The sequence below is a fragment of the Lytechinus pictus genome, unplaced genomic scaffold (assembly GCF_037042905.1).
Source record: "Lytechinus pictus isolate F3 Inbred unplaced genomic scaffold, Lp3.0 scaffold_20, whole genome shotgun sequence".
NCBI lineage: Eukaryota > Metazoa > Echinodermata > Echinoidea > Temnopleuroida > Toxopneustidae > Lytechinus > Lytechinus pictus.
The window spans coordinates 14,146,633-14,174,583 of record NW_026974141.1 but is presented as its reverse complement, the minus strand read 5'-3'; the positions used below and the strand labels follow the sequence as shown (position 1 = coordinate 14,174,583).

The 27,951-nt window shown below is 34.0% G+C and overlaps 1 protein-coding gene across 3 annotated transcripts; it reads left to right on the top strand.

The window, feature by feature from the left end:
* Positions 1 to 27,821, top strand: LOC129282924 (uncharacterized). Of its 3 annotated transcripts, none has more exons than XR_010296782.1 (14): positions 1 to 287; positions 1,210 to 1,486; positions 4,088 to 4,200; positions 6,120 to 6,281; positions 6,839 to 6,985; positions 14,133 to 14,228; positions 15,407 to 15,871; positions 17,696 to 17,836; positions 18,576 to 18,782; positions 21,705 to 21,780; positions 22,680 to 22,838; positions 24,043 to 24,183; positions 24,782 to 25,329; positions 25,605 to 27,821. XR_010296782.1 is itself a non-coding variant. In XM_064114926.1 (14 exons), the coding sequence occupies exons 2-14, from the start codon at positions 1,229 to 1,231 to the stop codon at positions 24,848 to 24,850; spliced, it is 2,076 nt and encodes a 691-aa protein (XP_063970996.1). In that variant the 5' UTR covers positions 43 to 287; positions 1,210 to 1,228; the 3' UTR covers positions 24,851 to 27,140. The 3 variants fall into 3 exon arrangements, 2 of the variants coding, with proteins under 2 accessions (XP_063970997.1, XP_063970996.1); XM_064114926.1 differs by adding an exon at positions 2,489 to 2,530 and having other exon boundaries at positions 43 to 287; positions 24,782 to 27,140; XM_064114927.1 differs by having other exon boundaries at positions 9 to 287; positions 24,782 to 27,140.
* Positions 27,822 to 27,951: the final 130 nt, after the last annotated feature.

The window sequence follows — 27,951 nt, the reverse complement described above, 5'->3', positions numbered from 1 at the left end:
GCTTGCGTAGTGCGTAAAAGTGACCTGTTCGTGCGGCTATGTGAAGAAGTTTGAGAAGTGTATGTACCCCCCGTACAATTGTTTACATTTCAGTGTTTGTCGAGGTCCTTATAAGTTCACCACAATGATCACTTTGAGAACTGATTAATTACAGATTAATAAGTGATACTTTAATGGTTCATGAAGGTTAAGTACCATGGACATACAAGGACTTCAATTGCGCGATGGAACGTAATATTTCTGGCTCGTGAATAATACTGGCTGCCTTCTGGCTTTCCACTGATCAGGTACGCAAGAATTTAGTAAGATTGTTCTGTTGTGGTCAACGGGTGGTTTTCGCGAATTGTACTCTACTACTCGCTTTGATTTTGCAATTTACTTTCCCTAAATTTTGAGAAACTCATGCGGCGATGATGGTGTTGGTCGTGAGGTTGCATTCATTTGTGGTAGATAGTAAAATGGCGGTGGTTGTGTTGGGGATTATTGATACAGATGAGAATGCATGTTTGATATACTGCCCTAGATCTATTTAAAATACTCCTGATGAAATTGTTGAATTGCAATGATTGATAAAAGTGGTGAGTGATGATCATGGTGGTTGTGATGATGATGTGATGATGGTGATGATGATGATGAATGAATGATGGTGGTGGTGGTGTTGGTATGATGATGATGATGATTGTGATGATGATGAAGATGATGGTGATGAGGGTGATGATGATGATTGTGATGATGATAATGATGGTGATGGTGGTGATGATGGTGATGATGGTGGTGGTGGTGAAGATGGTGGTGATGATGATGATGGTATATGATGGTGATGATGGTGGTGGTGGTGACGATGATGATGGTATATGATGGTGATGATTGTGGTGGTGGTGGTGAATGGTGATTGTGACGATTTACCTTTATTCTCTGATACTTGTTTTCTATTAGAGTTTTAAACTCTGCAAGTACGTGTAGGCTTATATAGTATATAGCTTATGTTTTAATTTACTTTGCAGTTGAATTCATTAACATTGAGTGTCAGTGAGTTACTTTTTCTTGTGTAAGGCAATTTGCTTTCATTATACATGTACATTGATAAGGTTGTCTACCATGTAACCAAATACATACACTCCTGTTTCCCCTCGTTTAAGTGATTTTAAAGACATGAAACAATGTTTAAACCCTCATTTTCATCATTTTACTCTTTTTTTTTCTTTATAGTTGAAGTGATTACAAAGCAATGAAAGGTCATTCCAGCGATGTAATGACCTCTGACCCCAACAAGCAGACTTTCCCACTCATCACAGGGGGAGGGGCAACTCTTCCATCCCTCCCCGACGATGCCCCGTCCTCCCCTTCTAAGGAAATGGAATCTCTCTCATCCAACAGCAAGGCTTCGATAGAGCTGCCGAGACTTCTCCACGCCAGAGAAGAGCTGCCTCCTCCTCCTCCCTCTGGAAGGGGAGATGATAAAGCTTTGAAGCCAAGCCTTCCATTGGTTAGTACATAGCTTTCTGCTTGATTTTTCAAATTTGATTTTCTTCATTTTCATTCTTATTTTCTACTGGTTGATATTAGCAAATTACTAGAGATTAAGATTATGTTTTTTTTTTTCATGCTCCGAATTTAGAGTGTGTACATGATAAGCTATAAAATGGGATTTATTTTTGAATATTTTATATAGGCCTACACATTCAAATTTTTGGTGGTCATTTTATTGGATTCTGTTTGGACTCATTTTGAAATCATTACCATCCATGGCTGGAAATTACAGTTTAAAAAGTGACTACGATTCAGAGATATTCTAGATTAAAAAAAAAAAATTAAATGTAGGCCTATCTGAAATTGAGTTAAAGTTAAAAATTATCAATCTGAATGTTTTGTAAGTATATCAAAGCCAAGAATCTTTAGTGACAAATCCTTGTCATGATATGAATATGATAGGTACTATATTACTTGATCGTCTATTTTGTCTTCACTTGTTTAATTAAAAAAAGTGATGGATATTTGTTTTAAAATGGTGTAAACATCTAGAAGATATTAGAATAATCTAAATATCAAATTGTTTTATTGAAAAGTGTGACAGTTTGTGTAACTGCATGTAAATGAATCCCTGCTTCTGTTTTATTAATGAAAAAAAAACAAAATAAAGTTCTTCTAGGAAGGGGCCGCAGAATGGTTGGGGGCTGACCATGCAGAAAATCATTTGCAAATCAAATGGTACTGTTACTTTCTTGTAAACGGTTTAAAAAAAGGGGGGGGGGGTGCTGTAGTCTCCCAGCCCAGCCCCCCCCCACCTATGACCCTTGCTCCACCTCTGGACAGTTGACATATTTAGTAATATGGTGTATGCTATATGTTTGAGTGCATGTATTCCATTCTGTTTGAAAAAAAATTAAATTGGTGATTTAGATTGAAAAATTCAAGTTTTTGCTCAGTTGTTAACATGGTACTTTTGTCATTTTTTTCTTGGACCTGTAACATGACTTACATAATTTAGTATGGCCCGAATGAGGTTATGTGTCAGTTACACATCGAGCAGGTAAATGTGTCTTTAAAGGGAGAGATCACTCCGACATCAAGGATGAAAATGAGAGAAAATTCTTCTAATGGTTTGGTCTTTGAGGAAAAAAGTATCAGATTATAACAGTGTCTTATATGAATTATTAAAATGAGATATTGTGATGTCACATGCGAGCAGCTGCCCTATGATATGATGCACTGGCGTAATGAGCAAAAATATTGAGGGGGCGAGATATGGCATATTGGACAAAATTTATAAAAAGATTTCACAATTAAAAAAATTTATAATTTTGTCATTGACATAATGTTCAGAAAATAGTATCATATTTCACCCTTCTCTCTTTCCTTTTCTTTCCTTTCTCTTTTTATCTTGGTCATGAAAAATTGAGGGGGCGAAAGGCCTCCAAGCCCCCCCCCTCGTACTTCACTGATATAATGTGTTTGTAAATTCTCATTCTGTAAACGATGGTTCATTACTTAACTGAAAAAGTTTTTGTCAAAGCATGTAGGATAATCATTTTCAGTTTTCTGAGAATATGCTCTTTATTTCACACGACATGTAGGTAGTTGCTCACATGTGACATCACATAATAAACCTGTTGTATATAACGCACAACTTTTGTAATTCTGAGATTCTGAAATTCTTGATTTTTTAAAAACTTTCATAATACATGTACATGTTTCTCTTATTTTTCTTCTAACTTGATGTCGGACATAGTTTTGCTGCTTTGAAATTTCCTGTCTCTCTCAGAAAAAAATGTTTTTTTTTGTTTTTTTATCATTTGAGATAATTGATAATTTGTGCAGTTATCATTCAGTGGCTATCCATTATTTTATTTGTTCACTTCACTTGATTTCGTATGTCGTGGATATTTAGTGAATTGTTTTTTTTTCTTCAGCATTTATTTTGGTGATGTGGTCACTGTCGATTTGAAATATATCTTTTGACTTGGTTAGCCTGGTTTACCAGATATGAGCATTGTAATGTTGTGAAAGTATTAAAAGAATGTAATTTTGTTAAGAAAATCCTATTTATTGGATTTGAATTACGAAAATTACATGACATTTTACAATTTCACTTCTTTTTCATCTTATTTCCACACTAAGAATGCTGATCATTGTTGCTACACCCTCACGCTTTATTTAGTTTTTTTTTGGTTTATTGTTATATTTATGTTCAATTGTACATTATTACAGAATGAAATTGACAACTCAATTTTGAGGCCAATAGGTTATATTATGAAAATGCAGCCTGGAAAATTTTAAAATAAGAGAAAAATCCATTAATATATAAAACTTTCATTAGCAAAATTTCTGCTCATCAAAGCTGTTAGCAGTGCTGTGTTTAGCATGTCTTTTCTAAGTGTTATTGACAGAAACCTATGTTTTTCGCAGATTTTCACTATTTGCAAATTGTGATTTAAAAGCTTTAACAAACTGTACATCACAAAAACATAGATAAGATTTAGAACACTGAAGCAAAAAAGTTGTCATGAAAACAAGGCATTGAAAACTGAGGTGTCTAGTTTAATTCTATTCTTGTGAATAATTCTAAACTTGTAATTCTTTCTTCCAGGTGAGGAAAACTCACTACAAACGTTGTGGAACTCCACCAGATCCAGACCGAGACCAATTGGCTGAAAGGTTTAATGTCAAAGATACTCTACCATATCAGACATCAAAATTCAGGTTAGAATTTTACACATTTGTACCCCTTTAGTTTTGTAGTGTTTCATCAGTGGCATACAGGATTGTGCCAGTTGATTCATAGGTGAACCCACTAATTGCCATGAAACCCACCCAACAACCAACCAGACAGAATCCTCAACCAAAACCAGTTTATGATCATGTCATTAAGAAATTTACACTGAAGGTATAATGCATAGTTGTACTGTAACTGTTTCCCCTTTTATTAATATAACATCACTAGACTGCTTGTATCTATGTCATGCAATAGCATTAAATATTGACTGCTAAGAGTATCCTCTATTTATACTCAATGAGTACAAAGAATTGTTCAACATTGCATCTATTCATTAGTTTGGTTATTATGTAATAACCAATGGTCCAAGACAAATTAGTCATTAGTCTCAGATATCAGGCTTTGATGTGAATATATTGTCCCATTTTCTTGTATCATTCACTGATCATGAAAGAAATAGGATATAAAATCTACAATTATAAAAGTATTTCTATAAATGTAGTTCTGTTTTACAAATTATTTATAAAGATTGTTAAACTAAACTTTGAACCATTTTGTTAGGTTGATCTGGGGCCCGTTTCATAAAGAGTTACAACTGTTGTAACTTGCCATTAGTGCAACTACCATAGTAATAGGGCTCAGCAGCCAATCAAAATCAAGGTTGCCATGGTAGTTGCCATAATGGCAAAGTTACAATAGTTGTAACTCTTTATGAAATGGGGCCCCCTGAGCTTTGTCCATATAAGTACATACAGGCCTATTTCTAGAACTTGTACATTGTATATGGGCCTGCTACTCAACTTACTTTAAATGAATATTGATTGAGAAGTATTCAATTCAAATAAAAATTCATCACAATTACATGTACACATCTTTCACAGTAGAGAACTGAAGTAAAGTATCGAGTCACCTTCTGTGATTGTATTTCCTTTTCAAGAACATATCTGGGTGTTTGCAAGGTCTGAACCACCAGACTAGATAAAGCTATCACTTTTAAGAAAAATCAATACTTTTCTCAGATATATGCCTCACAAGCAAGATCACTTGGAAAGAGCAGAAATTAGCTTGTACATGTATAACAAGTTCTTTGATAAGATTTGCTACATTGTTGCTGATGTTTGTATGTTCTGGTTATTTATTGATTTTTTTGGGGTGAAATAATGAATTTGTGATTGAACCATTCATACCAGTATGGGCCTACATGTAGGAGGTCCATGATACCAGCTAATCACCAAATTATAATTACCAATTCCCATGTTGGTGTACTTGATTGATTGCTTGCTTGCTTGCTTGCTTGCTTGATTGATTGATTGATTGATTGCTTGCTTGCTTGATTGATTGATTGATTGATTGATTGATTGCTTGATTGATTGATTGATTGCTTGCTTGCTTGATTGATTGATTGGGGACATTTCCAATGATCAAACCTTAGGCATTTCAGGAAGGTTTGAAACATTGCACTTCAAAATTTACAGTATTCAAACATTTCCTATTTTGTATGACTTATTACCCGCCTTTTAAAAATTGGTCCCTTTTTTCCCTGGCATTTAGAGAGAGAGAAAGAGGTGGGTAGTTGATTAGGGTGAAGATTTTTTTTTCATTTTTTGCTCGTCAAACATGATTTAGAGAAAAAACTTGAAGTCTCCCTACTTGTCAATCCTGATTCTGCCACTGATGATGATCATTATCATTATTACTATTATTATTATTATTATTATTATTATTATCACAATTATTATCATTGTTATCATTATTATTATTATATTATTTTCAGTATTATTATTATTGTCATTATTATTAAATATTGTCATTATTATGATCAATTATGAATTATGATGATTTGCTCTCATAAAAAGCACTTTATAAACGAATAATGATTTTTAAAAATTATTTTGCTGATTTCTAGGTCTTCAACCATCATGAGGTCTGTATCGATTCAGAAGAAGAAAGATTCATCTCGTCTTGCCATCAAATCAACGCCATTCTCTCTTGAGAAACAGAGAGCTGTCGCTATTCATACGGAACCATTCTTGTGGTCACAAGTAGAACAGAGTGATAGACCAGTAGAGTAAGTAACTGTGAATACCAGGGAGTCTTTGCAGTAGCTATGCAGACACTTTCTGAAAAATAGAGAATCTATTGTCAAAAGCCCTTCATGACGATGGAGTCTTTGCCGAGGGACGATGAATCAAAACATCAGTTGCGTTTGTTAATCTAGACAAATGACATATTTGTAATTTTTTGTCAGCTCTGAACTGTCAGATGAATCTGCTGTTCCAATTCACCGTCCCTCGACAAAGACTTCATTTTGATTTGACTTGCATTTTCAATGCATTTGCTTCGTTGTGAGATTCATTCCGCATCGCTGAGCAAAAACCCGCATAAAAATGAGCACTGTATATTACCTTGAAATTTTACTCAATGTGTTTGATGATTTATTGTTCTAATAATGAATTATTTAGTATTGAAAATTATTCACTATTCATCTTTTTAAATAATAAAATATTTAGTCTTAAATCAACACACAAAAAAATTATTTTTCTTACTCGAAAAACAAGAGCCAATTGAGTTTGGAATATTGCCCATTTAAATAAATTATTTTTCTCTGTGAAATTCTTTTGCCAGAGGACAGAGTTTACCAGAGAAGTTTCTTGCCGAGAAGGAGCGGCTCTTTAAGGTCAGAGGTCAAAAGAGACGATTGGCCAATCCTGTTCACAGACAAAAGTACAGTGACCTTCATATTGGAGGTCACTCTCATAGCTTGTCACAAAAGTAAGTGATCAACAGTTTATTTAAAAATCCAGAATTTCACCTGAACCTCTGGTATTATACTTGCTTTATACATATTTGATACATGTACATCAGTAAGCGATCCAGTAACTCTTTTTGATAAAGAACTAAATTGTATAATGTATGCTGATGATCTTGTTATTGTGTCGAAATCCCCTAAAGGTGTGCAACACTGTTTAGATAAATTCACCGCATACTGTAAATCCTGGATGTTAAACATAAATGTATCTAAGACTAAGATTATGGTGTGCTCAAAATCAGGGAGATGGAACGAAGGGGTTTCATTTGAAATTAATGGAGAAACACTATGCACTGTAAGGGAAATGAAATATCTTGGTATTGTTTTTGCAAATAATGGATCACTTAAAGTGGCCGCAAGGGATTTAGCTGATAAAGCGAGAAGAGCATTGTTCAAATTGTACAAATCTTTTGGTTCCTATACTCCTAGCACTAAAACCTTGTTGCATCTTTTCGATGCAACGATACAACCGATATTACTTTATGGATCTGAAATTTGGGGTACTAATGTAATAGACATGGAAAAAAATCTACAATTAATGGATGGGAAAACAGGGCTATATTTTAAACACGAATCTGAAAAGGTGCACATTCAATTTTGTAAATATATTCTTGGGGTAAACCGCGAATGCAGTAATTTAGCAGCGACAGCTGAAATCGGTAGATATCCAAAAGTCATCCAAATTGCCATAAATATACTTAAAAATTGGATTCGAATACGTAATATGGACGAAGATAGTTTGGTTTACAAAGCTTTTGTAGAAAATGTAAGTCTATTGAATAACGGAAACAATTGCTGGCTTAAGACAATTCAGGATATTTTTAACATACTAGATATTTGTCGGAAAAATGACACCCCCGTACTTGATCCAGAAAATATACCAATTTCCCAAAAAGAATTTATTACAATATGCAAAACATAATTGGAAAGAAGATTTGACGAACAATTTGAATTGGATTTATTTAACGACAGGGACACTAGGGAAGGAAATAAACTAAGAACTTTTAGGCAATTCAAATTCAATATAAGACAAGAAAATTATTTATATTCAATACACAATGTCAATTTGAGAAAAAATATAACCAAGCTCCGACTGAGCGCTCATAATCTACCAATAGAAACAGGGAGGTACAAAAGACCGGAGAAGATACCACCTAACCTGAGATTTTGTGAAGATTGTTTTCAATTCAATTTCAATTTTATTTCAATCATAAAATCATAAAAATATATACAAAGTAACATGCAACAATCGAGATTTAATCTAATGAATGAAATTGGAGACTAATATGAAAGTTTAAAAAACTTGTGAGTCATAGTCCCCAAAAACAGGGAAAAGAAACACATGTTACGATATAATATAAACACACACACACCATCACACACACACACACACCATCACACGCATGATACATAGGTACTTAAAATAGAGTTACAAGGAATAGGAAGAGACGAGCTGTCTCTTCAATAAGACCTTAAAAGATGACAATGTAGTGCATGACATAAAATTATTAGGTAAATTGTTCCAAATACGGGGACCGTTGTGTCTAAGAGAGTTGAGTAAGGACTGAGACGAAACCTTTGGGTAATGGTATTTTATACATGAGCGGGTATTATGGGAATGGATAGATTTATTAAGAGTAAACATTTGACAAATTATTTTAGGTGCAATACTATTATTAACATTAAACATCATTATGGCAATTTGGAATGTATATATATCATAAATCGTAAGTGTTTGTAACCTAAAAAATAAAGGACGAGAGTGAGCTTGAAAATGAGAATTTGTACATATTCTAAGAGCTTTCTTTTGCAGTTTGTATAAAGATTCTAATTTAGTTTTACCCACTGCTGCCCAGGTGATGGTACAATAATATAAGTATGGTAAAATTAAACAGTTATACAACATAAATAATACATTTTGAGGTAGGGATATACGTAATTTACGGAGGATACCAATGTTTTTAGATATTTTGTTTGCAATATATTGACGATGGTCCTGGAAAGATAAAGTATCATCAAGAATTATTCCTAAAAATTTAACTGAAGTACACACATTCAAATTAACATGGTTTATAAGTATTCTAATATCCTTACAATTATATGGGTGGGATTTTCTATTAAAATATAATACACACGTTTTGTCATTGTTTATGATTAATTCATTAGCATCAAACCATTGTATAACATTTTCTAATTCTCTATTTACCTGTAATATTAATCTATTGAAATCTTTATGACATGCAATTAAGTTGGTATCGTCGGCAAACAGTATAAAACGAAAAAAGGATGAAGAAGAGCTCAGATCATTTATATAGATCAAGAAAAGGAGAGGACCCAGTATAGAGCCCTGTGGGACTCCACACTGGATCCTCTTTCTATCGGAAACAAAATTATTATAACATGTGAAATGGAAACGATTACTCAAATAATTCTTAAACCACTGTAAGGCTACACCACGTATACCAAAAAAATGTAATTTACAGAGGAGAATATCATGGTTGATGACATCAAACGCTTTAGATAGATCAAGAAATAAGCCTAATGTATGAACTTTGTTTGTTAATTTATTTTGGGTGTAATCATGAAGGTCAATTAAAGCATGTGCACAGGAGGATTGTTTTCTAAAACCGTACTGAGAGTCATCAAGGAGATTATATTTATTTATATGATTAAAAACCCTATTGTAAATCAATTTTTCTAATATCTTAGAAAAACAAGGGAGCAAAGTTATAGGGCGATAGTTAGAAAATATATGGGGATCCCCTTTCTTAAATATGGGTATAATTTTTCCTACTTTGAAGTTCATAGGAACCTTACCAGATAAAAAGGACAGATTACAAATATGTACAATGGGTTTAACAATAAAATGGATAACATGTTTAATAGTATATTGCGTAAGTCCTTCGAAATCTTGGCTTTTGGAAGAATTTATACATTTAACTATATTTAAAACCTCTGATTCATTGGTTGGGTGAAAAAATATGGAATTATTGCAAGGGATTTTTAAAAAGGAACTAAAATGGCACTTAGGGTTTTTAATATGTTGAGATTTAAGTTTGACAGCAATGCTAGAAAAATATAAATTAAATTCATTTACTATCGATTGAGGATCTGTTAACTTTCTTTCTTCTTTAAAAAAATAACTAGGATATTGACATTTTCTTTTCTTTCCTAATAGATTATTAATAACTTCCCAGGTTTTAGACATCTTGTTTCTATTCTTTTGTAATAAATCACTAAAATAGGTTTTCCTCGCAGACAGTAAAATGGAGTTCAATTTATTTCTATAATGTTTATATTTATTTTCACTGATATTATTTCTTTTTTTGCAAAATATTTTATATAATCTATGCCTTTTATTTATACATTTTAGAAGTGAAGGCGTAACCCAAGGTTTTCGTGGGGTATTCTTTCTCTTTATTTTACGGGGAGCAAAATTATGTTTATACGTAGTTTTAAATAAATTTATAAAGGAGTTATATGCATTATCTACATCACATGCTGAGAATACTTCGTTCCATTCTAAAGTAGCTAAATCTTTCTTAAATGAACTTAAACTTGATGGATCTGTAAGTTTTACATAAAATAAAGACGTTGGTTCTTTGTATAATTTAATAGAAAGGTTGGTTATTTGGAAAATGGGTAAATGATCAGTTATTCCACTATAAAAAACACCAGAATGAATATCTTTGTCGACTACATTTGTGAATATGTTATCAATCAATGTTACAGACCGTTTACAAATTCTTGTTGGTTTGTCAATTAATGGACGAAGAGAATTATTATACATAATGTTTACAAAATCATTAATGTGTTGACAAGTATTATATTTAAGAAGATCTACATTATAATCACCCATTAAAAAAATAGATTTATTTTCTGTGGATATTGTTCCAAGACAACTATTAAAATTTTCATTAAATTCAAGAATGGGTTTATTAGGGTTTCTATATATAATACCAACAATAATATTTTTTGAACTATCCGAAATAATTTCAATAAAAAGAGATTCACAAATGGTTTCTGGTAAAGATATATCCTCCCTTACTTTAACATTAAGTGAATTATTAACCAAAAGTGCAACACCCCCACCTTTCCTACCTTGTCTGTCATTATGATAAAAAGTATAATTATCTCTATTAAATAATAACGGAGTATTTTCATTAATCCAGGTTTCACTAAAACCATATATAGAAAAATTTAACTTAATTTGATTAAGAAATTGATCAATAGCGAAATAATTTTTATTAAGACTTCTGGAATTAAAATGGAGAATACTAAAGTTATGTTTGTCATCAGTGGTAAAATCTGAATTATCATTGAAATCAATAGGGAGCCAGTATTTAACAGGTTTATCAAATGTAAAAAAATTATTATCTGGATCAATATCATCAAGTATTCCACTTTCATCAGAATCAATATATGTCGAGAACATATCAAAATTATCATTATCAACGGTATCATATTGCACTTCAGAAAATATACATTTAAACTCTTCATCATTTACTTCATTGAAAGGAAAAATATGTTGGAGAATATCCATACAGTTGTATTTGCATGTACACATTCACACTTCAATCAACATTCAAAGCATACACAGCAAAAATAAAAATAACAATTAGGAAATCAAATATAACATAAAAAGTAAACATTAATATACAACAAGTAGGCATAGAAATATCAGAGTAACGTACAAATATATAAAGTGAGAAAAATACAAGCAGATGAAACATGTAGGTCAATAACCTTGGATGTATTATATAATGAAAAAAGTTATAGATTTACAAAAATATGACATGATTAAATGGTGACACTATATTCTCAGAAGAATATACATGACTAATCAGGCGACTTCAGAAAGAAAAACTTCTACAACCATTTCAACGGTATGCAAAAAAGTACAAATATGTTCTTCAGCGTTCTTATGTATTCGAAAGATTATATATAATCAATGTCTTTCACAGAGTGTATCACTCTCTTCAGCGATTTGTTGTCTGAAGTTTTGACCGCTACAAGTATGCGTCCATCCATCGACCAAGCCGATTGGATCTTACTTTCAGATTTTCTGCAAGCTCGTTGGGCTTCCCACAGAAGTGATCTGTTAGTAACAGTCAAGTCCTCAAAGATGCTGAAGCCAGTATTGCTTTCTTTTAGTTTCTTCTTATTTTGTAGCAGTAGTCTTCGCAGTCGGTATGAAATGAGTTTAACAATAATTGCACGCGGTTTCCTTGGCAACCCTTCTGGTGGTCCCATACGCCGGCGAACTCGATGACATCTGTCAATATCCTCCTCCTTGAGATTGACTCCAAGATGTTTCCTGGCGATCTCACGTACCATCTCAGTTGTATTTTCCTTTTCTTGTTCAGGGACTCCAAAGATGCGTACACAGTTTCTTCGGGAATACTGTTCCTGATCATTTAATTGGTGCTGTAACTTCACATTTCTTTCCTCACAGGTTTGTCGCTGCTTCTGAAGATGCTTCAAATCATGCTCAAGGTTTTCAATTTTACTTTGAAGATCCATGATGACACCATCCTGTTTATCCAGTCTGAGAATCAAAGATTGGAGTTTAACATCCATTGCTTCACAGATGGTTCTTTTAATAGTTGATAGAACTTCATCATCCATTAGAACCTCCTTTACTTGGCTCTTTAGTATGGCATCAGAGCGTGTTTCAGGCATTGTGTGGAGAGGTGGTTCCAAGTGTTTAATCCGATGCAATACAAAAGATAATCCAGGATGAAAGGGCAATGTCACAAAAGGTCAGTGATGAAGTACAGTGACCCCTCAAATCAATGCTGGATTAGGTCCCAGGTAAGCTTAGGCTTGAAGCAAAGATAAACCCTACTCCAAAAGGTATATGCTGGGACTGGGTTGAAGATAACTCACAGAAGCAGGTAAGAAAATTCAGCAAATAAATGTTACAAAGTCCGCTTATATGTCACCAAAGTACATCCAGGTCATGACTTGGTTGACTAAGATCTTCCTAAAGGTGAGAATGCATCACACTTCCAGATACAAAGTGTAAAAAGGTAGATATTCAGGTAGATATTCTGATGTGATATAGAGCTCTCTAAAAGACGATACAACTTTATCTATAATCCGGGTGTTTGTAATTGTAATTTGAATTTTGCCGGGGATGAGTTCCACATTATAATGAAATGTAACAAATATAAAGATTTGCGTAAAGATTTTTTTGAAAAGATAATTACCTTCAATATTAGGTTTACTGAAATGGAGTGCCAGGAAAATTTCATCTACATCATGAAATTGGAAACTGAAGCCTTGATTAAATTGTTTTGTTCTTTTGTCCAAAACATTATTGCTATTAGGGGTGATTTCTAAGTACTAAAAATATCAACCGGTAAAACACTTTGAAGTAATATATTCGCAATATTTTTACACAATGAGTTTACATGTAATGCTATTCTTCTCATTCTTCCTCTCTTTCCCGCTCTCTCCATTTTCGAACTTCTTTCCTCTTTATTTCCCTTTCCTCTCTCACTTTCTTTATGTTTTCTTTATCTTTTCTAGGATATCAGTCTCTATATTCATTGTCAAAATATCTATCCGAATGATTCCTATGTTTATTGTGTATATTTGTATATAATTTACAAGTTGTTTCTGTTTTTTTTTTTCTTTCTTTTTTTTCTTTTTGACGAAATACTATTTTGTTTTTGTTTATTTGCTTATATTCCTTGCATTGTATATTTGTCTTGTATCATTTTGTACTTCTTGTTATGAACAAAATACTGGCAATTGCCAGTGAAGTTCTAATAACTTCAATTCAATTCAATTCATATCATATGATACAGCAAATACCATTATTCATGTTTCATATCTGAATATCTTGTGTCATCTATCTGTGCATCATAATTATAATGTATATCATATGATGTACCGTAACATACTGTATATCTTACATGAATGTAATTTATCATATATCTTGTGTGGAATACAAAGACGTTGTCAATATTGAGTGATCTGCTGTTAAAAACAGTTTCTATTCTATTTTTTTTTACATGTTCCATTGTAAATGTTTATATATATGTTTTATATTGAAAGGAGAAATATATTGTAAATAAACAAACAATATATATTTGTTTACAGGTTAGATTATCGTGAAGAGTATGATAAAGTAAAGAATGCTGTCCTTCCGAGGGAAGCCCAAGATCTGTTTCTTGGTAGAGGGCTCACTTTTCCAAGGTAAAGTAATCAGTTCTGCAACTCAAGTTTGAGTGGTGATAAATTTCTAAGTGTGTCATCATATGTAAAGGTGGTATCATTGGAAAGCATGAATATTCCTCTTTACAATCATGTGACATTTGTAATGCTAATGGTATCATGGAATGCGCAGACATGATAAATATGCAGCAATGTCAAAAATGAAATGTTGCAAAATTAGTTCTTTCCAACAGTGAATTTCCAGTTGAAAGATGTTGATGCATTGATGCCTAAAAAATCCACACATTGTGTATTCTCATTTGCGCAATGGATTGAATGTGTTTGGAATAATGTTGAGCCTTGTCATTTCAAAAAGTTTTAGGATGTTGAATTTAAAAAAAAGATGAGATGTTAGATTCATTGTTACTGAATTGTTATTCCCCACTGACACTTTTGCAAAACATTCACTGTCACCCGCCTGCATGTTCAAATTTCTATAGAAATGGAGACTCTGTTAGAAAACAATGCAATTTGCAACATTCCACTTGACATTTCCCTATATTCAGGGTAACTGCACATTCCATGATTACATAATCACAGCAGATGTCACATCATTGTAAAGAGGAATAGTTAAGCTTTTCAATGATACCAGTTTCATCTTTTATACCTCAGTAACAAAAAATGTATCCCTCAAAATTGAATTGCAGAATTTTTTGAGGGGTATATTTTGAAATCAAGTTAATCTAAACTTTTTTCTGGTTCAGTGAAACTATGGATAGCCAATTGTGATGCAAATCCCTGATATTGCTTGTTCAGTTTATCAGCTGATTTGACACTCTGGGAATGATAACCAAAATAGATTCTTTACCATTGAATAAGTGGAAAAGGAAAACAGTAAACTCTTTTTGTATAATTACTACCATTTGTTTCTGAAATTTTCATTCTACATGTATAGTTTTGGTTTAGATTTGTCTGGGGTATATTTCTGCAAAATTATTTGGTGTTTTATCTCAATCTCCTTTATTCCAATTTAAATTTATTCAAAAATATTCAACGATAATTCAACAGAAAGCATCCATTTTGTGATTCAGTAGAGTAAGTCTGCAAAACATCGTGGAAAATTTGTGCAGTATGATTGCATTATTACCTTTTCCTCCGCTGTTTTACGGCATAATAGATTTCTGAAAATCTTGATCATCTATCTTTTTTCCTCTTCATAGCTCCCATGGGACAAATGTTCGCAAGGAGAAATGGCAGGAAAGAATCAAGCAAGAGGCTTCCCTCCCAAACTCTGCTCCTCCCTCGATACCCACCCACAAAGAGTCTCCGCCGGCTAAGGAACCTGCACCACGAAAACAAAGTATTACAGCGCCTTCAGGGGCGAGACAAAGAACAGAGCGAAAACAAGATGTCGATCCTCAACACGTACCTCCAACCGTTCATAGAACTTCTTTTAAACCAAAGATGAATCGGCGAGATCTGCGACATGATGATTCCGGTGTGAGCACGGCTGACGGTTCGACTGTTCGTGGGTCAAGAGCAGAATATAGATCATCAGGAGGTCAGAGGTCGCATGGTGGAAGTGGGGGTGCACAGAAACTTGAGAGAGCGACAAAAGAAGGATCTTGCCAACAGAGGAGACGTTTACCAAGTGGAGGACAAATGGAGGATATAGTAACAGAAAGGTCAGAATAATAATCATAATGAAAATAACAACAACACCAATAATAATAGCAATGATAATGATAGTGATAATGATAATACTACTACTACTACTACTAATAATGATGATGATAATAATAATAATAATAACAACAGTAATGATAATAATAATCATTAATAGTAGTAATACTAATATAATGTGAATTATACAGTGCGTATAAAAAAAACGGGACAGATTTGAAAAGTCTATAAAATTTTGGTTTCAAATCATGATCTCTATATCTTGGTGTTAATAGGTGCTCTGAAGTCTTATCTTTCAAATGCCATTAAAAGAATTTAGTTTCATTCATGCTTGAGCAAACACGGAATGTTTTTGTCTGGGGTTAAAAAGGAGGCTTGCGCCAAAATGTCATAAAATGATAGATATGATGATTGGACTTCTTACTAATCAGCAAACTTCCTCTTAACCTTTTCATTATCTTTGCCATAATTTTCAAATTATGCGGTCAAAATTTATTTTCAAATCTTTTGTTTATTTGAATGAATTGTTCTGTTGATGTTTCTTTTTAATATGTTCTCTTTTAGTTTTGAATATTCCTTTAAGCAAAAACAATTTTTTTTCAACCGAAGTATGGGAGAGCGTGTATTTTTTTTTTTTCAAATCCTTTTATTGTGTGCTACAAAGGTTATGGTGCCTTTAGAACAGATGGGCGGGGGCTCGGGGATGCCCCCCCCCCCTCAATTAAAAAAATCATGGGCCAAGAAAAAAGTGGAAAGGAAATAAAAGGAAAGATAAAAAGTAAAATATGATATTATTTTCTGAATATTATGTCAAAATCTATCACAAAATTGGATATTGTAATAAAAAAGTGGGAATTTTTGCTTGCTCGCTCACAACTTTTTAGTACATTTTACCCGATCTGTCATATCTAGCTCCTTCAAAGTTGACTCAATACACCATTGCCATTGAAAGACATGAATCCCTTCCTGTTTGTCCTGTCAAGCATATAATTAAACTTGGTCAAGGAATCAATAACCCCTTGAAAAATGGATTGTCTTTTAAAGGTACCATAACGTAATTTGTTTCACATAATAAAAGGATTTGAATAATTACCACTTTTCCCAATTAATAATGCAAATCTTCTTGCTTGGGTTGACAAAAAGCCTTCTTTTCTTACTTATGAAGGAAAATTCAAAGGTAAAAGAAGTTTAAATTAAAAAAAAATAATTCAAGTAAATAAATAAATGTGTAAATAAAATTTGACAGCATAATTCTAAAATTATGGCACAGATAATGAAAAGGTTAAGAGGAAGTCTGCTGATTAGCAAGAAGTCTGATCATCATATTCTGCCATTCTGGCGCAAGCCTCTTTTTGAACCCCCGACAATAGCGTCCCGTGTTCGCTCAAGCATGAACAAAATTTATTTTCTTAAATTGCATTTCAAAGATAAGATTTCAGAGCATCTATTAACATCAAAATATAGATATCAAAATTTGAAACAAATTTTTTATAGACTTTTCAAAACTGTCCCGTTTTTTTTATACGCACTGTAGTAATAATAGTGATTTATACAGCACCAAATTCCATTTTGACTAAACAATTAAGGCATTTAATTATTACCCTGCCAATTAGATGTTTCATATTTTGGAAACAGAATATAGTATTATGACAATCAATTTTTATAAAGTGCTTTTCAAAAGTTGCAAAGCGCTAGTATAATGGAAATGAAATTCAAATACTTTTTCAAACTGCTTTCTTATTGTGCAAGCAAGTCTGTAGAAAGTACACCCTTGAACCAATTTATATTTATAATCTTGACCAAGACTGAACTTTACATTTCAACAGCATTGAAGGTGAAAATGAAGGCAGGAGTGAGGAGGGAGATGAGGAGAGGATGGAAACGGAAGAGAGAGCTCCTGAAGAATCGGTCAGTGGCCTGGAGGAGATCACATTAGACCAACCTGATGATGCCACCAATGATATTAGGTGCGTGCAACCTATAGAGGAGTCATGGTGTAGTGGTTGAAGCACCTGTCTCTTAATAACAGGGTCGTCAGTTCAAATCATGAAGAGGCTAACATCATCAGAGATAATCGAGAAATCAAAGTTTGTCTAGACATGTCCAGGAGGCGTCAGAACTATTTGAGGGGGAGGGTGTGCTCAACGGAAAGTAAGGGGCTCAACATGCAATTAAAGCAAAAGAAAATCACAATTTGATGATCATTTTCATATTGTTTTACATGTTTATTGAAAAAGTGGGGATATTCATAAAGCCTATCTATTTATACAATTCTTACAATAGGGGCCAATGTTTCACTAGACAAGTGTGACTATAAGTTGTACTTTAACTCATGTCACTGCGTTGTCAGATCATGCTTTCACATACGTTCATCATGCGTTCACATTAAGGATGAAATTAAGTTGTTCACACTTCCCTCTGTTGTGTAACAACCCACACATCATGCAAAGTTATGTTATTAATGATGATTATTATTCATTAGCAATTGAAATAATATAAATGGAGATAATAATGACAATGGTAAAAATATTTTTTTATAAATTATAAGTCTCTTTGTACTCTGGATTAAGAGGGTAGAATGAGAAAGAAATTGATTATTCTTGGGAACTTGATATCATGAAACAAAATCATATACAGGGAACTACCTACATGGAAGGTTTAAAATAACATTTACATTAATTTGTTCATTCTTTTTTGTTATGCCAGCTTGCCACGCCCTGATTCTGAGATGGACATTGATGAGCCTGTGGACGAAAGCTGCGCCCCTGTAGGACCGGTCCTTGAGGAGCCTTACACCCCTAAGCCCCCCTCACCGAATCCCCTGATGTCTGCTGACCTTCATCTTAACATCACTGCGGAGAAACGAGACGAGCTGGCTCTCAAGTTCACCAAGCTAGACTCGGATAAAGATGGGTAAGCCGAAGAGTATTGCATCAAAATCTGTCATCTGACAAGGTGTCAAGGGATGGTTTCATTTCAGGACTTGTTAGGGGCCCGTCTTACAAAGAGTTGTGATTGATCCCGCCAATCGCAACTATGGAAAGCCAGCAAAGTCAACATATAAAATGCATGTTTGTTCAAAATATTTTCCAGGTTTGAGAGTATATCCATAAATTCATTGATTTCTTGACAATTTGGTGTGTTCCCCTTTGTTTAAAAAGGACATTTTGCAAATTTCCTGTAGAAAAAAATTATGGCGCAGATGGATTTCCATAGAGTTACGATTGATTGGATCAATCGTAACTCTTTGTAAGACGGGGCACAGATAATTTATCTTGCAGTTAGGTCCTGCCATAGTAATGTTCAAAGCCCAGTGCTTCACCCTCAGTCCATTGAAAATACACTGAAAAATGTGTAAAATTACATGTACGTTGTACTCTAACAACTATCCTTTGAGGTTTTAGGTTAAAGTTTTAAACATGTGGTGTAAAGTTTTAAATCAAGTTGTTTAAAACACTAAAATCCCATAAAATAAATTTAAATAAAACTTGGAGAAAATTGGTATGCTCTTAACAAGGTCACTAAATGCAATTATTTGGGAGCGGTCATGGTAGATCATATCAGATTATACTGTTATGTATATTTAATTAATTGTAATATATACTTACTTGCAAAGTTCTACTTCTTGCCAATCACTGTCTTTGCTTTCTGAAAAATCTCTCCCAGGTTTAATGCCGATGTGAAGTTGAAGGAACGGTAAACAATCCACATCCTTTAATTGGTGTCATGATTTCTGCTTTGCTAAATGATCCAATTTTTAAGAGTTTGATAATTTTGTTTCGAGTAACGTGCTAAAAGTAACACTGGCTAAACTTGTTGTATAATTCATTTCAGGGGGCGGCGCCACAGGAACAAGAAAAAGAGAAAAGAGAAGAAAAAGATAGAAAACAAAAATAAGAGAAAAGCACAGAAAAGATAGTTTTGGGTTGTTTGAATCTATAATACCCCTATTATTTAATTTAGAAAAATTGACTTCACCATTAAATTGGACTGCCCCTCCCCCCTACATGTATATAAAAATCCTGGCACCGCCCCTGCCACCAATGTGACTCAAAGTAACACTGACTAAACTTCTGTAACAGTTGATTGAAACTTTTCCTGGTAATGTTCTATTAACTGTCAGGATAACTCTATCTGTGATCATTTCATTGACTTTGTTTGATGTCTGAATGACAACTGATCTAACGTGAATGAAATTTGAAGATGGAATTGTTTCTTGATTTTAATTTTGGTGTCCTTTTTTATATTCCATTTCTTTGCCAATTAATCTTTGCTCTTATGAACTCTTGGAAAATAGAGAAGAAATGCATGCTCTAACAACAAATGTTCAAAAGCTTATTTTGTTTACTCTCTTTATTGAATTTATTAAATATTGAAGTTTAATACTCTATTATCTTTACAACTTTTAATCAAAGTCATATTTTTGTCTCACCTGCATAGCAGAGTGAGACTATAGGCGCCGCTTTTCCGACGGCGACGGCGGCGGCGGCGGCGGCGGCGGCGGCGGCGTCAACACCAAATCTTAACCTTAGGTTAAGTTTTTGAAATGACAGTATAACTTAGAAAGTATATGGACCTAGTTCATGAAACTTGGCCATAAGGTTAATCAAGTATTACTGGACATCCTGCCTGAGTTTCATGTCACATGACCAAGGTCAAAGGTCATTTAGGGTCAATGAACTTAGACCATGTTGGGGGAATCAACATCAAAATCTTAACCTAAGGTTAAGTTTTTGAAATGTCATCATAACTTAGAAAATATATGGACCTAGTTCATGAAACTTATACATAAGGTTAATCAAGTATCACTGAACATCCTGCATGAGTTTCACGTCACATGACCAAGGTCAAAGGTCATTTAGGGTCAATGAACTTTGGCCGAATTGGGGGTATCTGTTGAATTACCATCATAACTTTGATAGTTTATGGATCTGATTCATGAAACTTGGACATGATAGTAATCAAGTATTACCGAACATCCTGTGCAAGTTTCAGGTCACACGATCAAGGTCAAAGGTCATTTAGGGTCAATGAACTTTGGCCAAATTGGGGTATTTGTTGAATTACAGCCATAAATTTGAAAGTGTGTTGGTCTAGTTCATAAAACTTGGACATAATAGTAATCAAGTATCACTGAACATCCTGTGCGAGTTTCAGGTCACATGGTCAAGGTCAAAGGTCATGTAAGGTCAAAGAACTTTGGCCACGTTGGGGGTATTTGTTGAATTGCCATCATATCTCTATAAGTGTATTGGTCTAGTTTATAAAACGTGGAAATAAGAGTAACCAAGTATCACTGAACATCTTGTGCGAGTTATAGTAGTTTTCAAAATCATCACTGCTGCTATATTGAATCGCTAATGCAGGTGAGACGGCCAGAGGCATTCCACTTGTTTGTCTCTTCCAAACACTTTTCTAACACTAATTAAAATGGTGTTTTATTGCTTGGTGTTACTATTGTTACTGTCCCTGTAATTCAGATTTGAAAAGGACACATACTATTATTTCCAGTGTTTTCAAACAAAAAGAATAAAAATAAAAGAATCAGATAATTGGCAATTCTGTATTGAATTGCTTTAAGATGATAAAAAATAACCAAGAGAATTCTGCTGACGGAACTGTTTTTAAGAAATGCTTAGAAAGAATAGTATACATCCAATTACTTTACATGCAGGTTACCATCATTGGCGTTATGAGCCAAAAAAAGTTGTAAAAAGATGCAAGCAAGCAAAGTGAGTGAGCAATAATTTAGACCTTTTTAATACAAAAAAAATCTAATGCTTGATAGATTTTGACATATTTGTATATGTTTGTATCTTACATTCTTACTTTTAGGCACATCACCTTCAAAGAGCTAGAGACAACATTTCCAGATAATTTATCCAGAGCTCAACAGAGATATATCAAGGAGGTAAAACAATCAAATCCACTGATTTTATACAATGATCGTAGATTCAAGAGCAATTTCAAATAAGAACACAAATGCACACACCCTTCATTGAATTTCTTCTTCAGAATTTAAAATAAAACTAGAAGAAGTAGTAAAAGCAGATGATAGAAGTAGCAAAAGTAGTAGTACTAGAAAAATTGGAGGTAATAGTAGAAGTAATAGTAGTAGTAGTAGTAGTAGGATTAGGGGTAGTAGTAGTAGTAGTAGTAGTAGTAGTAGTAGTAGTAGTAGAAGTAGAAGTAGAAGTAGTAGTAGCAATAGTAGTAGTAGTAGGGGTAGTGGTAGTGGTAGTGGTAGTGGTAGTGGTGGTGGTGGTGGTGGTGGTGGTGGTGGTGGTGGTGGTGGTGGTGGTGGTGGTGGTAGTAGTAGTAGTAGTAGTAGTAGTAGTAGTAGTAGTAGTAGTAGTAGTAGTAGTAGTAGTAGTAGGAGGAGGAGGAGGAGGAGGAGGAGGAGGAGTAGTAGTAGTAGTAGTAGTAGTAGGAGGAGGAGGAGGAGGAGGAGGAGGAGGAGGAGGAGGAGGAGGAGGAGGAGGAGGAGGAGGAGGAGGAGGAGGAGGAGGAGGAGGAGGAGGAGGAGGAGGAGGAGGAGGAGGAGGAGGAGGAGGAGGAGGAGTAGTAGTAGTAGTAGTAGTAGTAGTAGTAGTAGAAGTAGTAATTGTAGCAGAAGAAGAAGAAGTAGAAGTGATAGTAGTTGTTGTTGTAGTAGTAAGAGTAGTAGTAACAGCAGCTGTAAATGTGTAGTCATTTTGTAGTTGTTACATATAAATGTACAATCAAACTTTGAATCAAAGTTATTACAATTTCAAACCTAAATCTGAAATTTCATATCAATATACTCTGCTCTACACTTTTTTTGTACAGGCTTATGAGCTGGTCAGTGCAAGTACATTCTTTGGTTTAGAAGAGTTTGTTACGATAAGTTGCCTTTGTGAGAGACTAGCCAAGCTGACCGGTCCAGTGAGGGACGCATTTGAGAAGATCAACCAATCCATGCTTCAACAAAACATTACTCAGTTTGTGGTAAGTAGAGGTAGATTGCTACCCCAGTATTATATATAGTAATACTAGGAATAATGATAGCTGGATAGCTTTTTGCCAAATGATATAGAGTGCAACTATTAATACCCTGGCTTTCGCTCTAGCCACAACTTAATTAGCAGTGCTTGGTGTGTTCAAGGTACCCAATCACCTCACCTGGCTCGAGAGCAGCATAATGTGGAATAATTTTTTGCTGAAGGAAATTATGCCATGGCTAGGATTTCGAACCTGTGACCCTCTGTTTCAACATCCAGACACAATCCACTGGGCTGCAATGCTCTACATATTGTAGAGAGAGGGTCACAAAAGGAGAGGGGATACAGGGGGGGGGGGGGTAAGAAGAATCACATGTTTGAAGGAAAGCAGTTTAAGCACTTGTATTGTTAATCTTTAATTGAACAAAAAGAAAACACTCTGGTTCTTTTCCTTCTACCTCCCTCTGAAATTACTCCTCCCCCTATCTATCTCTTTCTCACCCCCTTCTCTCTCCCCTCCCATCTCTCTCACCCCCCCCCCCCCCACCCTCATTGCCCTCTCTCTTGTCTCTCTTAAATTTAAGTTATATCAGGGCCCTATAAGATAAGCTCAGTGATTGATCATGTTTATGATTTTTATGATAGATAATACACAGTAACCAATGCAATTAATCGTAGGGGCCCAGTAATGTGTTTAAACATCCCACCGCTGCCACCAAAAGTAAAGACATAATTACTCGTTGATAAACTGGCATTAATTCTGAAACAGTGCGAATATAACTGATACTACATTTTCATTTGAAGTAAGTTTTCAATCTGGGAAATGTTTCATAAAGAGTTACAACCATCATAACTTTGCCATTATGGCAACTACCATGGGAACAGGCTCTGCAGCCAATCGCAATCGAGGATTCCATGGAAGTTACAATAATGACATATTTACAATGGTTTAAAGTCTTTATGAAACAGGCCCCTGATTGTAAAGTTTTTAGTGGCCTTCATCAGGGACCGAGGCGGGCCGGCTTGAACTCGGCCCAACTCTTGTGTACAAAGTCTTAGGCAGAGGGGTTCCTCCAGTGCCCTTGTGTCTCAGAACAACCAGCCTTAACTCCATCCCTGGCCTTTATTCATGACGTTGAAAGTAAAAAATATCATCCTTTGCATGTTTATATTCACTGGCCAAGTTTCACTTTTACCTTATTAATTTGCAGGTGATGTTTTCTACTGTGGACAGGCAGCAGACTGGTTGCATCAGCCTAGACTCCTTCAAGGAGTTACTAGGAACGTTACTGAATAAGGATCTAACCTTTAACTCCAGGCTTTTCAGTGATATCTTATCAACCATTAACAAGGTAACCTAGAGCTCTAGAATGAGTGTGATGATGATGATGGGGGTGATGGTGATGATGATGGTGATGATGATGAAAATGATGATGAACATGATTGGTGGTGGTGGTGGTGGTGATGATTATGGCATTGGGGATGATAGAGCAAATGAGCTTTGAAGATGTATTCTGGGTAGTATGCCCATTAGTTTGGACATCTTGGAATGTATTGATTTGACAATATTGTTCCCATAGCAATATTGTTTTGGGTGTAGTGTACTATACACCAATGTATCCCATCTGAAAATGAAGGATTGCAACATTAATGATTACAAAGTCATTTATCTATTATAATGTGTGCCTAACTGCCTAAGTATACAATTCTTACCTAAATGTTTTTAAGCATTTGAAAAAATTGTGAAATCTTAAGTGTATATGTAGTTTGTGAAAAATAAATATTTTTATAAAACATTGAAAATACATCACATCTCGTGCAAATTCCCACACCATTGAATACCACATTTTCCACAATCAAACAATAAATCAGCTTATAATTTTTATATGTATATTTAATAATATTTAAGTATTGTAATGTATTTTTTCCATTTGTTCATTTTCCCCTCAGAATGGATCGTTGTCCATTGACAAGGTAGAATACCTGGTCTTTATTCCATACTTCCTCACGTTCAAGTGAACAAAGCATCCCTTCCAAGAACAATGGTATGGTCTTCTCTTGCAGTTTACCTATGATGCTTATGGGTTCTTCCATTATTAAGAAGGTTAGTGCAAGATGTGGTAGTGTCTCCACAGTGAACATAACCAGTCAAAAGGTCCATGTACTTCCTCAGATGCAAGTGGACAAATCATCCCTCCCAAGAACAATGGTATGGTCTTCTTCTGCAGTCTACCTATGATGCTTATGGGTTCTTCCATCATATAAAAGGGTGGTGTAAGATATCATTTTTGTCACCTGAGTGTGCATGTTATGTTTTACCTGTCAAAAGGTCCATGTATTCATTCATACTTTATCACATTCAAGTGATTAAGACACCCCTTCCAGGAACAATGGTAAGGTCTTCCCCAGCTGTTTACCTATGATGCTTGTGGGTTCTTCCATCATATAAACGGGTAGCGCAAGATATAGTGTTGTCATCGAAGTGTACATTTTTGCCCGTATTATGAAGTTGGGTTTAACTCAGGTTTAAAGTTGTGCTTAAAGTATGGACAATTGTTACATAAATCACTAACAGTAGTGATATCATATTTCAGCTCATTTGGCTGTCAAATCATTCATAATTGTCTAGGAAGTATAAATAGATGATCGTATTCACCATTGATGAATCAGGAAAGAGCACAGTAATAAAAGAAAGATACAGATTTTGACACTTTTGGCTTCCCATGATTATAGCACAGAGTTAGACCATGGTCTAAGTTAAACCTGACTTCAGAATATGGGCCAATGTGTTTACCACGTGTCAATTAGGGTGGTAGTGCAGCATAGAGAACAATAGAAACATTGAGCATGGTGGAATGCAACTTCCCTCAGCCAAAAGTTTTATTTGCCACTCTCCACCCAAGTGTATATGAATTCGTACCCATGGGAAGGAATTTCGTAAATGCTCAAGCACCTGATCCGGGTAGCCATTCTAAAGATAGGATAATAGTAAGCTGAACTAGGACACATTATACTCAATCAGTGGGAATAGGACACCGTCTTCTCTGTAGAAGCCTATGTAAAATAAAAGAATCAGTATTCTGCAGGTTAATGGTATTCTATTTTTTGCATCCACCATTATCAGGGTTCTTCCATTTTTTATGCAGGGTTCATCGTCATGAATATTGTGCTTTCTTACAAATCTTTATGCAGGTCTTATTCCTTCCAGAACTTCCCATTTAACCAAGTCAATGCTTATGTACATGTATTACAACATAAATTCTATTGATGTAATATGAGGAAATATCATATCCAATTTTTATTCATGTACTTACAAAAACAACCTGTTCTGCAAATATGATTTCAATTAAAATAGATGATGCTTCAATGAATGATCCCAAGAACATGGGAGAGGCTGAACTATGCGAACCTAGACTGAAGAGTTTATAATCATTTTAGATTGTTCAATCATTTTTATAATACAAGAAGATATGGTATTATAAAAATTGAAGAAATTAGGACCAGTTAAGATGAGAAATAAAGTAATTAAGTTCATGTTTTTTACCAGATGTGTTAAAAAATTTGTTGAATGTTGTATCTAATGCTTATAAATGTTAATAGTGCCATCAATTATTTTCCACTTGCAATATTCATATATGCTTGATGCCTTGATCCGTCCGGAAACTTGAAAGAAATATGAATAGAAAACATTGTATTTAAGTTTTTTTTTAAATGAAAGTTTTTTATTCCTTATAACGAGTAAGAATCAACTGTCTTTATGTATTTGAACAAAATACAAATAATTGTTAAAAATAATTTTGATGACTGTTTATGTGTAAATGTGTAGCAATATCCAGGTTTTGAATTTTTTTCACATTTGTCAATCTTTGCACTCTTAACCATTACCAAATTTTTTGTATATTTTTTGGCATTTTTTGTATATTTGTCAAAATTGAAATCAATATAATAACATTTATTTCTTTCTTTATGTCTAATTACTATGAATTGTCACAACACAAACACTGCATGGGATTTCTTTCATAATTGTCATGACTGATGCATATTGCAAGATTGTGAACGAACAGAACCTGATTTCTTTGAAGAGTATGAGTTATTACTAACACTCTTCATTATAAATGTTAATTATGAGGTCAAGAAGACCTCTTCACATTTGTTGTGATAATGGAATATGAATTAGATGTAGAATATTGGGTAGATTATATTATTTATATTTTTACTGGAATAATGTATAAATACTGGGCTGCATGCTATTTTCTTTCTGGTCTTCATTTTCTTTGTACATGCATTTAAAAAACACTAAATCACCTTGAAAAAAAAATGTTTCTTTAAGAAAGACTTTTTGCACCTTTAAAATATTCTGAAATACATTACATGTACTTTAACTTGACATATTTATATATATATCTTGGGGGACATTTCATGAAGGTTTTTGTAAGTTATGCATGACTTTCGGTACATCTGTTGACCCTTTTTTGTGCTAGATGATATATCCCTATGTAGGTGACTTAGCATCTAAGAACATGTTACAGTCATGCATAAAATTGTGCATAAAGTTGTGAGTAAAGTTGGGCGTTAAGTTGTGCATTACTTTAAAACAGCTTTATGGAACTCCACCCTGCCTTTGTAAATAATTGATGTTCAAAAGTTGATCACTGATCCACATGATGTAGAGTAAGTAATCTGACACAGGGCATTGGGAATACCATGTATATTATTTTCCATTCTCCTAAATGATCATTTGATATAAGTAATTTGGAAGAAATTATGTAAAGAAATTGATGTAAATGTGATGTGTATCACATGTAATATTGTGTGTGAATGTAATGGACAATGATCGAAGCGTTGCATTTTGGGCCTTCCTTTGCATGAAGTGCATTGACAGATATGCTGTACTATTTATGATTTATCGGTGTGATGGCTAAATCTGTGTGAAATACAAAGATTATGATAAAAATGGGTGAAGTAAAATAATGTGTGTTGGTCATGTGTGAATTTTTGCTTTAATAATGGATTGTCTTCTTTCTTTGAATGTCATTTATAAATAGATATTATAAATAAATAAAATATATAAATATATATATATATGTTCTGTAGTTTGTGTTTCTATCAGTTACTTTAAC

What these genes read in the sequence shown, in the direction of transcription:
- LOC129282924 (XM_064114926.1), top strand. Translation starts at nt 1,229, where the DNA reads ATGAAAGGTCATTCCAGCGATGTAATGACCTCTGACCCCAACAAGCAG. An exon ending in CAGAGTGATAGACCAGTAGA is followed by an intron (nt 6,282 to 6,838) that starts GTAAGTAACTGT and finishes TTCTTTTGCCAG; the next exon opens with AGGACAGAGTTTACCAGAGA. An exon ending in AACAGAGATATATCAAGGAG is followed by an intron (nt 21,781 to 22,679) that starts GTAAAACAATCA and finishes TTTTTTGTACAG; the next exon opens with GCTTATGAGCTGGTCAGTGC.